Here is a 14,825-nt window from a genome sequence, read left to right on the forward strand (position 1 = left end):
AATTTTATTATTAATATTATATGAACATGCAGTTTGATAAATAATATTTGAAATTTGTTGCCCAGAATGTGAAAAATCAAAAGCACGAAAAGCAAGAATACGTTTATTTAATTGCCAATCATTATCAATATAATGAGCAGTAATGGCAATAAAACAATTACTACCTACAGATGCTGACCAAATATCAGAAGTTAATGAAATTTTTACATTTAAAGTAGAAAGTGTTTCAATTAAATTTTGTTTCATTGCAAAAAAGTTGGTCATAGCTACTCTTCTAAATGTACGCCTACTAGTTCTTTTGTAAGCAGGTTGTAGGTTTAATTGAACATATTCTTCAAAATTAAAAGATTCACATAAACTAAAAGGTAATTCATCCTTAACTATCCATTTTACAAGTGCTTTTCTTTGATTTTCATGATTATATGCAAAATTACCTACAAGTAATCCCCCTTGTATATTAAGGGTACTTTGAGTTTGAGCATGAGAATCATACATCCTATGACTCTCTTGATGTCTTTTTAAATGCCCTGTTCCCCCACTACTACTAGAACTATAAAGTTTGGCACATTTTTTACATCTAGCTTTCCAGACTCCATCAACCATAACTCTATCAAATTCATTCCATACAGCACTAGTCCTCTTACGAGAAGAGGTTTGATCTTCACTCGGTTCACCAGTTCTAGAGGAACTAGGAACATGGGGTTGGGGATTAGTTTCTTCTCCCTCAGAAACAGGAATGCCAAACTGACTTTCCTCAAAAGATGACATATCTATGATTAATTCAAAAAATAAAAACTAACCGCAAGGAGGAATTGAGTAGAGGGTCGGAGGGCAGAGGCAGAGCCGAGATTCCGAGCTTCCTCTTGTGCTCTCAACAGAAGCGACCTTCTCTTCTCAACAGGAACCTCCTCTTGTGTAGCACTTGAACAAACTAAAAATTAAATTGCTAGAAGAGCACTTTAGAAGAGAAAAATAATAGCAGTAGAGAAGGAGAGAATGAGAGGTTTGGTGTGGTGAGAATGAGGGAGGAATGGGCTATTTATAGAAGCCCAAAATTTTTTTTCCCAAAATACCCCTCAATTCAGCCGTTATTGGACTGTTGGGAGGGGTAAAATGGACTTTTTTCCGAAAATAGCCGTTGGAAACGGCTATTTTCCTCCCCCCTCTCCAGACGGGCCGTGCCGGCACGGCCCGTCTGGAGCCGTTGCGGGCCGTGCCAGGCACGGCCCGTTTGACGCCGTTGCGGGCCGTGCCTGGCACGGCCCGTTTGCGCCCATGGCGTGCCGTGCCCGGCCCGGCCCGCCAATAGACGGGCCTGGGGCCGGGCCAAGCACGGCCCGTTTAGTCCTTTGGCCCGGTGGGCCTGGGCCGGGCCGGCCCGGCACGGCCCGTTGCCCAACACTACTCTCTATCATAGAGACATCAAAATCAAATTTTGACCACACCAATGGACTCATCTCAATTTACTAGATTTTTTTTGTGTCATTTATTTTATTTTTCTGAACACAAAATAAATTATTATTATTTTTTGTTTTGGAATGAGAAGAAAATGGAAGAAAAATTATTTTTAGAAATTATAAAAATTTTGAAAATTTTTTGGTGGCTTGTGGTCTTAGTATTTTCTTAAGTGGGGTAGATGGCATCTTTACCACATAGTAAAAGCAGAAAAAGAGGCCGGAGAACTGAAGCCGAGAAGCCGAATTGGAAATGGTTATTACTAAGAAAGCAAAAGCTGAGAATGCTTTAAAGGCTGCTGCCGAGTATAATAGAAGAATGTTTTTCTATGAGTTTAAGAAATTATACTACACCTTGATGTGTTATGAAATGGACTCAAATCACACAATTAGGCAATACTTTAAAGAAGTGGATAAATTAATAATGAACATTGAGATAGCTAGTTTTACTCTATTAGAAGAAAAAAAGGTTGAAGGGTTACATAGGTTTTTATTGGCCTGTTGGGCTACAATGGTTAACGATATTTGGGCTCTATTGGAGTTCCTTAAAAGGAGTACAAAGTTGTGAAACGAATTTTGTGCTATGAGTGGAAACTTGATATAGAATTTAATGTGCAAAATGATGCAAAGCGAGCTGCAACATTCTCCATTTGTTCAAATCCTCGAAGTACAAAAGGTTGCATTGGCCTATACCCTTGGATAGAAAAAATTGAACCTAAACTTGCAAATAATTTAATCAATAGGAAAATACCAATGTCTCGAAGTTTTAAAGATGGAGATTAATATATAGATATTGTTTGTGCATTTTATAGAACTTATGTATGAAGTAGGATGAAATTTGTATTATCTGTGAACGCATGTAGTTTAATGTGTATGCTATATGTGAATTGTCTTATTTGGTATGTTCGTAACTAAATGTTATGTGCATTAATTAATGTTGATTATATGGAAATATCATTTTAAGGGGGAGCTGAAATAACATTGGGATGGAAACTCTCATTTGAGAATTGTTCTTTGTGCAATGCAATTAAATACATGATGATGGAGCGTTTGTTTTACAGATGATAATTGGGAACATAGTGAACTTTCGAATCTGTACTTATGTAAAATTATCATTGATTTAATGTACATGTGCACAAAGTTAGATGAGTGTGTGTATTTTGAGTATTGATTAATGTCTTTTATTACTTAGTAGACCATGGCATCAAAAAATATAATAGCTGATCTGAATAAAAATGAAAAACTGGATGGTGATAATTACAATATATGGTACCATAAGATCCAATATATTCTTGAGGAACAACAAGTACTTGAATCCATTCATCAACAAATGGATGATCCTGGTAAAGGGAATAGTGCTCAACATATAAGAGATCTAGAGGCTTATCAAGCATGGGAACAAAAGGATACTTTAGCTCGTGGAATTTTAATAAGCTCCATGATTGATGATCTCATCTGTGAATGTGAGCAATTCCCAACTACTCATGAAATATGGGTATATTTTAAAGATAAGTTTGGAGAAACCATTGTGACCAAACTCTGATAGCTGACTATAAAGTTTGACACATACAAAAAGCATCTCAATTGTACAATTAAACAACATCTGAGAGGGATGGCTAATATGATTAGGGAGTTAAAATCAGCTGGTCATGTACTCACGGATGAGCAACAAGTGCAAGCTTTAATCCGGTCTTTTTTCGATAGTTGGGAACATATGAAGATAAATCTAACCCATAATGATAGCATAAAGACCTTTGTTGATACTGTCCACCATATTGAGCTAGAAGATGAGCGACTTGGAGCAGCAAGGGCTCCTAGTCTTGCATATGTGGTTGAAAATGATGCATAGGGAGTTTCGGACTCTAATCGTAAGCGCGCTAGAACAAGGGCAGGAAGGGAAAGGAGACTGGAAGAGGATCCAAAAAGAACAAAACTGATCACCATAAAGATGGCAAGCGTTTTGGCAAAAAGAGAGACAAGACCAAAATAAGGTGTTACCATTGCCAAAAGTTGGGCCATTTTGCTTGTGAGTGCAACGAGCTGAAGAAGCTAACATCATTAAACTTTGCTTCTTATGGTGTTGTTTATGTTTCTAGCTCTGTTATGTTAGTGGAATTTAATCCTATGTGGACTGTAGACTCAGCAGCCACTGACCATATAGCTAGAGACTAAGAAGCATATGTGGAGTACCATTGAGTGGGAGCTGGTACAAGGTAGATACATGTGGGAAACAACTCTAGAATTGCAGTTAAGGGTATTGGCACTTGCAACCTCATGTTGCATAGTGGTTGAACCTTATACCTATATAATGTTCTTTAGGCACCGGACATGCGATGGAACGTGGTCTCTGTTTCTATTCTAATAGGTTTAGGATATAAGCTTGTATTTGATGGATCTATGGTAAACTTATTTTATGGTACTATGTTTCACGGATCTAGATATTTAAATAATGGTTTGATAGTTTTTGATGTGGATAATATATCGAGTTATATTAATCCTAGTTGTTTTTCGTTAATAGCATCTTCTACTAATCAAGATGATTTGGATGCTAATATTTGGCATGCTAGACTAGGACATATTGGGCAAGATGGAATAAATCGACTAACTAGAGAATGTCTCCTTGGGATGCTCTCTAAAGTTAATTTGCCCACTTGTGAACATTATCTAGTTGGAAAACAACGAGAAAACCATTTGGCCAAGGATCCAAAGCCAAATTTCCATTGCAATTAATCCATTCAGACATCTGTGGTCCATTGAATGTGAGGGTGAGGGATGGAGTCTCATATTTCATTACATTCATAGATGATTTTACACATTATGGTCATGTCTTCTTGATTTCTCATAAGTCAGAAGCACTAGAGTGTTTCAGATATTACATGAATAAGGTTGAGAATCAATTAGATAGAAGGATTAAGACATTAAGGACTGACCGTGGATGTGAATATCTATCTGATCAATTCAAAAAATCATGTAATGAAAAAGGGATAATTAGATAATTAACTATTCTTGGTACAATACAATAGAATGGTGTAGCCGAACGAAAGAATAGGGTATTATTGAAAGTGGTTAGGTCAATGATAGCCCAAGCAAATTTACCAATGTCCTTTTGGAGGATGCTTTGCTTACCGCAGCCTACATTGTTGACCGTGTACATTCTAAATTAGTACCTTCCACCCCATATGAGCTATGGACAGGTAGAAAACCTGACTTAAGTTATTTACGACCTTGGGGGTCAGCTGCCTATGTTCTTAATTTCTCTAGAAAATATGGTAAATTGGGTTCTAGAGGAAGGAAATATATCTTCATAAGATACTCAAAACACTCCCAATGGTATGTGTTTATTAGAGAATAGACTGATGGAAGTGTAACTGAAATTGAATCACGAGATGTTACATTTTTGGAGGATGAATTTCCTAGTAGGGGTGAGATTAACAAAAAAGAATCCTTATATGAAGTGGTGGACAATGGTACAAATAATGAATTTATTGAGGAGCAAGAGCAATTGCTTTAACCACTTGAACCAAGTGGGGGTACCATACCTCGAGATGAATTTTATTTATCTGAAACCTAGTTACAATGGAGTATGCAAAAAAGTGTTCCCCAGTGCCGATTTGAAATCAAAGAGAAAGTTTATATGGTAACTCTACAAAATAATGAAGTGCCCAAATCAGTGACCGAGGCACTCTCATGCTTTGCGAAGGACGAGTGGAAGAAAGCAATGGAAGAAGAAATTGAGTCAATGAGATCAAACTAAGTATGAGATTTGGTTAATCTTCCATTAGGGCGTAAGGCCATAGGGAACAAGTGGGTTCTCAAGATAAAATGCAAAGCGGATGGATCCATTGAAAGGTATAAAGCTCGCTTAGTAGCGAAAGGCTTTACCCAATAAGAAGGGATAGATTCTGAGAAAACTTTTTTGCCAGTTGTAAGATTTACTTCCATTCGATTGATTTTAGCCATCGTAGCACATATGGATTTAGAATTGCATCAAATGGACGTTAAAACATCTTTCCTAAATGGCGAGTTGGAAGAAGAAATCTACAAGCAACAGCCTGTAGGTTTATTCCTTCTGGCCAATAGCACAAAGTGTGCAAATTAAAGAAATTTATATATGGCCTAAAGCAATCATCAAGATAGTGGTACTTGAGATTTCATAAGGCAAAAGCTAGATGTGAGTTCTTGGTTGTTTGTTGTGATAAAGAGCATTTAGAAGTGGAACTCAAGTTAGGCATTGGAGTATGCCCGAACTAAAGTCTGTAAGATGTTTGTTGAAAAAAATGACATACGCTTAATGGGGACAGAGAATAACACCGTAGCACTTGATTCATACCATGTGTGCTATTTCGACCAATAAAAAAAGTGAGAGAATGGATCCCTGCTTCCTCACTGTGTGAGTCTTTATGAGCTTTTTGTATAACCTCATATGATACTCTTATGACTTTTGATTGTTTGTTTATATTTTAGTTTGATATTTGCTACTTTAACGTGTTATCTACAGCTATGAATGATTCGGCTATATGAGGCATGCCTAGAAAAGCAATCAAATTGAAATTGAGATATTCGAATAGGAAAGAAAGACTATTTTGCTTTGCATCCTTACTTATATTCACCACCGGGACAATTATATCGTATTTGAGAAAGTTAGGTATAATTGTGAATATATGCAGTGAGAATGATTAAGCATGCTTTCATATGGTTTGAGGGATCAGATATGCTAAAAATCAATGTAAAGAGATAAACATGAGGTATGGTGAGATATAACTTAATGCTCTTAATTGGTGAGTTGTTATGTATCCCTAATAGGTGCATAGCATAAAAGCTCAATTTCATACACTCACTTGTCGCACGACTCACTTACAAAGTATAAATTGCCATGAGAGAAATATGAAAAAAGATCTATATTGCTATGGAGATCGTGTCAAGCCCATCATGTGCGAGTGAAAGATATTGGTTCTTAGAGTCGGGTCGATCCGCCCATGATGGGTCGACCCGATCCGTTTTATTTGAAGGGAAACAACCCTTCAAGACACCTATTGGATATGCCAAAGGCAGTTAATTTCTGCCTCTATATATATAGGCAGTTGCAAAACAAAAAAAAATAGAGCGATCTTTCTTCATATTTTTTAGCAAAAAGAGTTCTTGAGTTGTGATCAACAAATATTTTTTAATTCTGTAATTATGCTTACGACTTGTGATTCGACCGAAAGCTGGTGATTCAACCCGATCTACAACAAGTAAGTTTGTTTCAATCCATTTTGATTATGATAAATTTTCCTACAAGATCCATGCAAGGTTCCATCTCAAGTACTACCCCATGGGCATTTGCATTTATATCCAGAGAATTTATTAATTTATTACAAATAAATAAAATTGAATAGCTGTGCAGATCTACTCACAAGAACAACATAACTAAACCAATTAATGAATTAGATGTTGTACCTTGGCAACTAATGGAGCTATCAAGATTGGGATTCCTAGCATACCCTCTAAGCAATTGCTAGATATTGACATAATCAGACACATTGCGAGTGCTACGATTTTGATCTTGTTCTTTTTAAAAGAGAAATTAAAAGTAGGATACCCCAAGTATAGGGTGTAGCGAAGTAATATTCTCGGTGAGTCCGAGATTGTATCCACAGGGATTTGACTATGAACAAAAACTAAAGGCTAATTTATATTCAGCTTGGGATAACTAAGGCATCGGGATTCAACTTAGTACTTCTTCATGCATTTCTTTTAATCACCTATTACCTCAGTTAGATCTGAGTGAAGACCTAACTGAAAAATAAAGCGGTGAAAATCATAAATAAATGGATCTTTATGGATAGTATTGCATTAATTTTACTTTGGACTACAGGGATTTCTAAGCATCTGTTATACCCTGAGGGAAATAACAGATCAAACAAATGTATAAGTTTAAAGTAATTCCTAAACATTCACTGCACATAAATGATATTAAAATTTTAATTGATGATTAAAAGAATACATGAAAGAATACTAGGCTATTCCCTAGCCTTAGCTAAGAGAGATTTAGCTATCCATATGAGATGCAAGCATTTTTATAAAAGGAATTAGCATAGAATAAATAAAATAAAGCATAAATCCCTTTCTTTTCTTTCTTTGGTTTAGAAAATAGGGCACTCTGTTTTCTCTCCGTGGCCTCTTCTCCTCTCTCGCTCGGCTGGGAAAGGTGTGGATGTTGGCTCCCCCTTGCTCCGTGTCCTTCTCCTTTTCCTTCACCGGATGATCCCCAAAAATGGAAGGCCTCCTCCTTCTCTTGCCCGGCTGGGAAAATCGGAAGAGGAGATGCTCCCGGATGGATCCTGCTGGCCGCCCTCTCTCTTCTGTCGGCTGCTTCTCGCCTCCACCCGATGGTTCTCCTCCTCCTCCTTCTTTGCTTCGTCCTCCCTCTCCTTCATCCGTCCTCTCCCTTTGGTTCCTCCCCCTCCTTTTATAGACACCTTAAGCCTGTTGAAGGTGTGGCTGGGAATACGGATCGGGGTCGCAACTGAAACGCATGGATTTGAATGCAGAACCCGTGGCCTCCCTCTGTTTGCTTGAGATGCGGGATGAATGAAGTTGAATCGACTTTGGGAGATCGCAGAAGCTGGAACGCTGCTGAGGCGGGATGCGGATGAGATGCCACGCTGCTTGGAAGATCCACGGTCGGTTGGGAAGATGAGATTGGAGCATTGTCTGTTCGTTGGAAGCCACGGACGATGGGATGAAGGAAACGTGGATGACCGTTGGGAAGCTCCTCACGGCCGCTGGCTCGAACAGATGGAATGTGGCGACGGTTGGGAAGCTGAGAAGACTCCTCTAATGGCTGGAATTCATTTGCTGTAAAGGAAGTGGAGGGATGTTGAGAAGTTGAAGATTTGGGCAGATGATCGGATGCCGCTTGGAATACGTGGGACGCGGACGGTTTGGGAGCTGTTCAGCTGCTGGGATGAACCGAACGGATGCATGGAATACGTGGATGGCCGTTGTGGATGAGCTGGGATCTTCATGATGCGGGCACTAATGCTAGCTGAATCAGCTGGACGCAGTGATATGGATTGCATGATGGATGACGGGCAACGTGAGGCTCAGATGAGACGCTAGGGATTTGTTAAGCACGGGCTGCCAGGCATTGAGCTCAAATCCAACGATATTGGGTCTTTTGAATTACATGCACCCAGACACAAATAAAACATTAATTAATCAATTTTATTAATAAAGATTAGCTATAATACTAATTAAGATAATATGAAAATTTTACTTTTGTACTCTCATCAGCGAGCACCTATGCACAGGCACCTCCTTCCTCTAGGCATGTCTTTTTGATTCATTACGAACATCCACCGCATTTAGATAGGTATTGGATACTTATGCCAAATCCAAAAACTCCTATAACACCTCTCTAATCTTTTTAGACGAGTTCTTGAGTTGATACCGATGAATTTGGGGGTATTGTAGTACATGCTCATTTAGACTGACAATGAATAGATCGTGGTGTTTGTGAATAGATTTCTAATACTTATGATTGCATTTAGAGCATTTTTGATTGGAGAGAGTTGGGCTATAAAATGAGAAATTAAATGAGTGACTTCCACTCTAGTTGGTGAGAGTTCCATCCCTATTCCTATTTTAGTAGGAATGGAAATGTCCCAATCCTCCAAAATCCAATCTTGGATCTCCTTGCAATATCTAAATCTATTCCATCATATTTTGAAAATTTGATTTTCCAAAAATATTTCTCTATTTGATGGAATTTCCAAAAATGCCCTAATCAATTAATTCTGATTCTAAGTCCGATTCTAGTTACGAACCAAACACATTAGGAAATATAGCCATTCTTATTTCCATTCTAATCCATTCCAATTATGGTTCGGTCACGAACTAAATGAACCCTTAATGAATTTGAAGCCTTAGCTTGGCTAGGATGCAAGGGCTTAAATAGTGGGGAGCATGTGAGGATCCATGCATGTGAGAATATATTTAGTCCCATATTGATTATATACTAGGTACATCTTGGATACTTATACAAGGTCAAAGAATTCAAATAACATATTTTGGCTATCCTTTTTAGATGAGATCCTAGGTTATTACATGAGCCTTTAGCTTAATAGACAGCAATCAAGCATTTGAGTTCTGATCCTTTGTGATGCATGTTTTGCATTAAAGTGCTATATGTATAGGTTCAAATAATCGCTACATCATCCATCTCGGAGATGGATGGCTATGGATTCTAAGCATGACGCATTAAGCTATAATTGTTAGTCTTTGATGTGGATGATATAGCAGCTATCCAAGCCTATACAGAATCTCAGTAGTGTAGATACCGACTACAAGTGTTTTGGTGTGGTATCTTACAAAAAAAACCTAAGAATGGTGTCAAGGTACTTAGATCTTAGGATAGAGCTGAGGTTGGCTAGAAGCTGAGAATTTTGTTGGTATTTTATTAATAAAATTTTGCTGCAATTCTCTCTTCAATATTATTTTATTTTTGTAACACATATTTTTGTGGTGTTGGTGTTTGTGATCCTAGGCCGACTCATTTGGTGTTCATCATAAATCATACATAATGTGGATTTTTTCTATGACGGCCGCCTAGCAGTAGCCAAAACCTAAACAAGTGCCACGAGGGCTTAACACGTGCTCTCTGGTCGAGCAATGTGACACGCAATTGCTCGTGAACGTGCCACATCGGGAGCCACTGCCACTGTGTCGCACTCTGATGGTCCCAAAGTGGTCGGACACGCCAGAGATGGTGAAGGGTGAGTTGAAGGGGAGGGAGATGGTGGGGACCGGCTTCACCTAGCAGGGACTCAGCGATGTTGATTGGGTGGATCCAAGGTTATGCTAGGACTGGTGACGAGCCCCCATTGCTGCAGAACATTTGTAATCTGTTGAGGAAATGTGCGGCTACCCAGGTCACCCATGTATATCATAAGGTGGATGAGGCTGCTGATTGGGGTGCATCGTCTGTTGCATAACACTCTGGTGCCTGGAGTTGCAATGGCTATGAAGACTTCACCATTCCCTCCCCCTCGACAACCTATTTTTTTTTTTACTTTTTTAGATGTATCCATATTAGGACTGTATGATATATCTAGTTTACCAAAAAAAAAAAAACATGCCATCAACCATGAAAAAGATAATAATAAGACAAGCAACGTTGATATAGGATGTAAACCCCTCCCACCCTCGAACCTGACCCTAATATACCCTAATGCATGTATGTATGTATATATATCTCTTCATAAATTCTTTTCTTGCGATAAAAAAGAATGATTTGTTTAAAAAAAAATTGATTTTTGCAATTTTAGCTTACCGGATCTATCCAACCCATCCTATCCTATGCCAAGACTATTTATTCCACTCTGCCCTGCCCCAAGGCAAGTTTAGGATGGATATAGATAATGGTCCATACGATGTATACTGTATCCAGTGCCATCCCTAATAAGGGGAGGTAACAATTAACAAATAGAGGAAGGTAAGTCATGTGTATAGGAAGAAAAAAAAATTGACGGATTTTTGCAATGAAATCCTGACCGTTGGAAGTCCGATCATTTTGGTTTTGTAGTCTCTCTTATCTTTGCCCGAGTTTCTAGAATGTGAGAATTTTTTCTTCCATCTTATCATCCGTCCTTAAAAGTAGATGATTGCCTCGGACGTTCTTTGCATGACTTTCTGGAATTTTGAATTTTCTCTTTGCTTTGGTTGATAGAATGGATAGAAGAAAATCTGGTTTGCCCTCCGATTCCATTTGCCGTTCGTTCCTGTCTCCCGTTTTCAATGGCTCTTCTCTCCAGGACCTCCCGCCTAACCCTTCTCTCCGGCCACCGGGCGGCGGCGGCGGCGACTAGGATCCCGGCGGCCCTCCCGTACTCGCCGTCATCATCGTCGTCCTCCTCCCCGGTCTCGGATCCCCGGGCGGCGCAGCCTGCGCCGACGACGGGGCTGTCAAAAACGGCGGAATACGTGATATCGAAGGTGGACAGCCTGATAAACTGGGCTCGGCGGGGATCGGTCTGGCCGATGACGTTCGGGCTGGCGTGCTGCGCGGTGGAGATGATGCACACCAGCGCCTCCCGCTACGACTTCGACCGCTTCGGCGTCATCTTCCGCGCCTCCCCCCGCCCGTCATGATCGTCGCCGGCACCCTCACCAACAAATGGCCCCCGCTCTCCGCAAGTATGCGCCTCTCCCCACCCCTTTCATACGCCATTCTTCACCTCTTCTTCTTTGTTTCTTTCTTTCTCATAGCAATTCTTTGTCCCTTGTTTCATCTTTTCTATAGCTTTGCTTGAGGTGGTCGATGACCGTGACTCATCGTTTCGTTTTGGCTATTGATCGGATGCTACGTTAAAAGAAAATTTTTCCTTAGTTTTGGGTTTTCAAGCATATAATTTAGGTTTTTTTTTTGTTTTTTTGCTTGAACACATTAAATTTTTTATGAATACCTTCTCAAAATTGATATTTATATATATACTCTCGTAAAACATTTTCTTTTGCTATTCTACCTATTTTTTATTCTTATTTTTGCTTATGTACCTATATCTTCTAACGCCGTTAAAAAATTAACGGTTTCAAATTAAAATGACTAAAAAATTCTTAATGGATAAATATATAAAAAGGAATATTTATAAGGTGATCGCAATGGAAGATAAAAAATAATTTTAAAATTTTATTTCATTTCAATTAAAATAAATATAGTTTTTATTAATGATATTAGAAGAACCGTTATATTAGGAATATTTGTGTAAAAACAGTATTTTATAAGAGTACGGATATAAATATAAATTTTAAGAGAGTATTCACGCAAATTTAAATTTTTAGAAAAATATTCATGCAAAAAATATTCTATAATTTATTCACATTTAATTAAATCCTATTATAATAGCAGTTTAGTTTGAAACTTAGAGTTTATAACCAACAGAAAGCTTCCCTTAAAACTTTTTTTTTAAAGTTATTAATGGAAAATGATGCGTACAGTTTGAGCACTAAACCCGAGCCTAGAAATACTTCCCATCCAAAAAAAGAAAAAAAGAAATCTAGAAACCATCATATATCTTTTTATTTGTGTCCGAGATATATAACAATTAATTATTTTCCTAATTTACAGGGTTTACGACCAAATGCCTGAGCCTCGCTGGGTGATTTCTATGGGCAGCTGTGCAAATGGTGGCGGATACTACCATTACTCATACTCTGTAGTTCGTGGTTGTGACCGGATTGTTCCGGTTGACATCTATGTCCCTGGATGCCCTCCCACAGCCGAAGCTCTACTTTATGGTGTTCTTCAGCTCAAAAAGAAGATTTATAGACGACAGGATTTTCTTCTCTGGTGGACCAAGTGAATCTTTTATGCCCATTCACAAGGGGTCGTATGATTTGTTACTTGGCTTCTGTTTCTCCTATGCAACATTGAAAAAAAAAAAAAAAAAACCCAATGCTCATGTTGCTGCTAAATACTGCGTAGAAATTATGATGAAAGATTTCTGGTTTGCAATCACCATATCCATCTGAGAAAACGAATGTCTCTAGTATCTTTAATTTGGATTGTATCCATCACTAGATGTTGCTTGCCAAATTTTTGCTCGTAGCTTCTGATGAGCAATGCATAAATATGTATTAATGAACTTTTGTGAAGCTGCGGTCTTCATCTGTTTCCAGCTTTCTTCTCATGACTTCTATGTCAACTGCTGCAGTATCTCTAATATTTACTTGGTTATTCATTTGCTGCAGCCTTTTCTCCCTAAATTTGCTTTGTTTACTAGGAGATTAACCCATTGATCCAGGAATGGAGACGCTGCTATCAGTCCTCTGTTTATTCAATAATTTATATCCACCTTATCAAATGTTTCCTCTAGAGATATTATTATGATGATGATGCAATGACTGTTGAACTATCACTTCTTCTACGAGTTCAATAATGAAAGTTGATAGCTGAATCGGATAATTTTCATGGTTAATTATGGTGGATCGTAGCTAGGATCTCCTTGTAAGGTTCCCACCTGAAATGATGAGGAGCACAAACAAAAGTTTGAATTGGTATTGAAATGATGAGGATCTTGGTTTTATAGCTAGTTGTATGGATTATTTTTTTAAGGATTAAAAAGCTTGCGAGTTCTGGGCTTTATCCAGTGATGAAAAAAAAAAAATCATATCTTATACAACTCGCTCCTAGATGATGTCGTGTAAGCTATGACTGTGACATATCCCTCTTATTTGCAAGTGTTTAGTTTGTGATGAAGAAGGAAGGCCAAATGAGTTTTGGAACACTCTGTTTCATGTTAAACTAGTGGACACAGATGAGGATATTTGTTGAAATATTTGTAGAAGAAGAGAAAAATAAAAAAAGAGAGAAAAAATTGATTTTATTTTTCTGTTCCATTACATTCGATACATCTCAAAAATTATATATATTCGTATACAGAGTCCATATAAGAAAAATAATATAGGTTGATATAAAATTATGCTAATTAAAAAAAAATAATACTCACTGATATAAATTACTATATGATTTCTAAAACCACTCAAATAAAATTATGCTAATAAAGAAAAATAATACTAACCGATATATAATCATGCTAATAAAAAAAATTATTATGAATTGTTACATGATCACTAAAATTATACTAACAATATCAATACATATACACCCAAACTACTGCATATGAACCTGGAATGGTAGCCTCAGAGCATCCTTTTCCCTTCCTATGTGCGGACAACGGGAATGTAAAAATAGAGCACGCAAGAAATCAGAAATTGCCCAAAGACAACAAACCGCGATTTTAAGAGGAAAAAACCAAGGGGGAAAAATCCTCGAACCAATGTTCCTAGTTTGGAAGGATCAAAGTGCACACAGCTGGATGCACTTTGGAACTGCGTTGCTCTCAAACTTGGAAATGGAGATCAAATCGGATTTTGGCAAGATACTTGGCTTGGTTCCATCCCACTGTCATCTCTCTTGGAGGATCATCACACAAGGACGGTTAAGGTAAATTTATCCATGATATCTCATTGGAGGTGGACATCCTTGTTTTGGAAAATTAGATATCGAGGTCTTTTAAATAAAAAGGAGGAGAAGCAGCTCCGTATTCGTCTCTCTCATATCGCTGATGCTCCGGTGTGGAAGGTTGCTAAGAGTGGTATATTATTTATGGATTATTACTATAACTATTTAACAACGGAGGTTTGGTTGGCCCCTGCAGTAAACCATTTGGAAAGTGAACATATTTACAAAGAGGCTAATGGCTTGGTACATAGCCAAACATTCCGGAGGCCCTTGAGGGTTGGAGAAAAAAAACTGCTTAGAGCACTTCAAAATTTATTGTTCTTTGACTTTTTTTTGGATGTATCCATACTAAATATATATGAGCC

At 38.0% G+C, this 14,825-nt stretch overlaps 1 protein-coding gene and 1 pseudogene across 1 annotated transcript; both read left to right on the top strand.

The window, feature by feature from the left end:
• The first annotated feature begins 11,234 nt into the window (after positions 1–11,234).
• LOC148714786 (NADH dehydrogenase [ubiquinone] iron-sulfur protein 7, mitochondrial pseudogene) lies at positions 11,235–11,588 on the top strand (annotated as a pseudogene).
• A 976-nt stretch (positions 11,589–12,564) lies between these two features.
• Positions 12,565–12,799, top strand: LOC103696606 (NADH dehydrogenase [ubiquinone] iron-sulfur protein 7, mitochondrial-like). The gene has a single exon (XM_088717235.1). It carries the CDS (start codon positions 12,578–12,580, stop codon positions 12,797–12,799), a length of 222 nt encoding a protein of 73 aa, XP_088573361.1. The 5' UTR covers positions 12,565–12,577.
• Positions 12,800–14,825: the final 2,026 nt, after the last annotated feature.

Source organism: Phoenix dactylifera, chromosome 2 (genome assembly GCF_051530095.1).
Source record: "Phoenix dactylifera cultivar Ajwa chromosome 2, Ajwa_hap1_PhDact_Kaust_v1.1, whole genome shotgun sequence".
NCBI lineage: Eukaryota > Viridiplantae > Streptophyta > Magnoliopsida > Arecales > Arecaceae > Phoenix > Phoenix dactylifera.

Excerpts from the sequence above, each read along its gene's own strand:
- LOC103696606 (XM_088717235.1), top strand. The coding sequence starts at position 12,578 with ATGCCTGAGCCTCGCTGGGTGATTTCTATGGGCAGCTGTGCAAATGGT.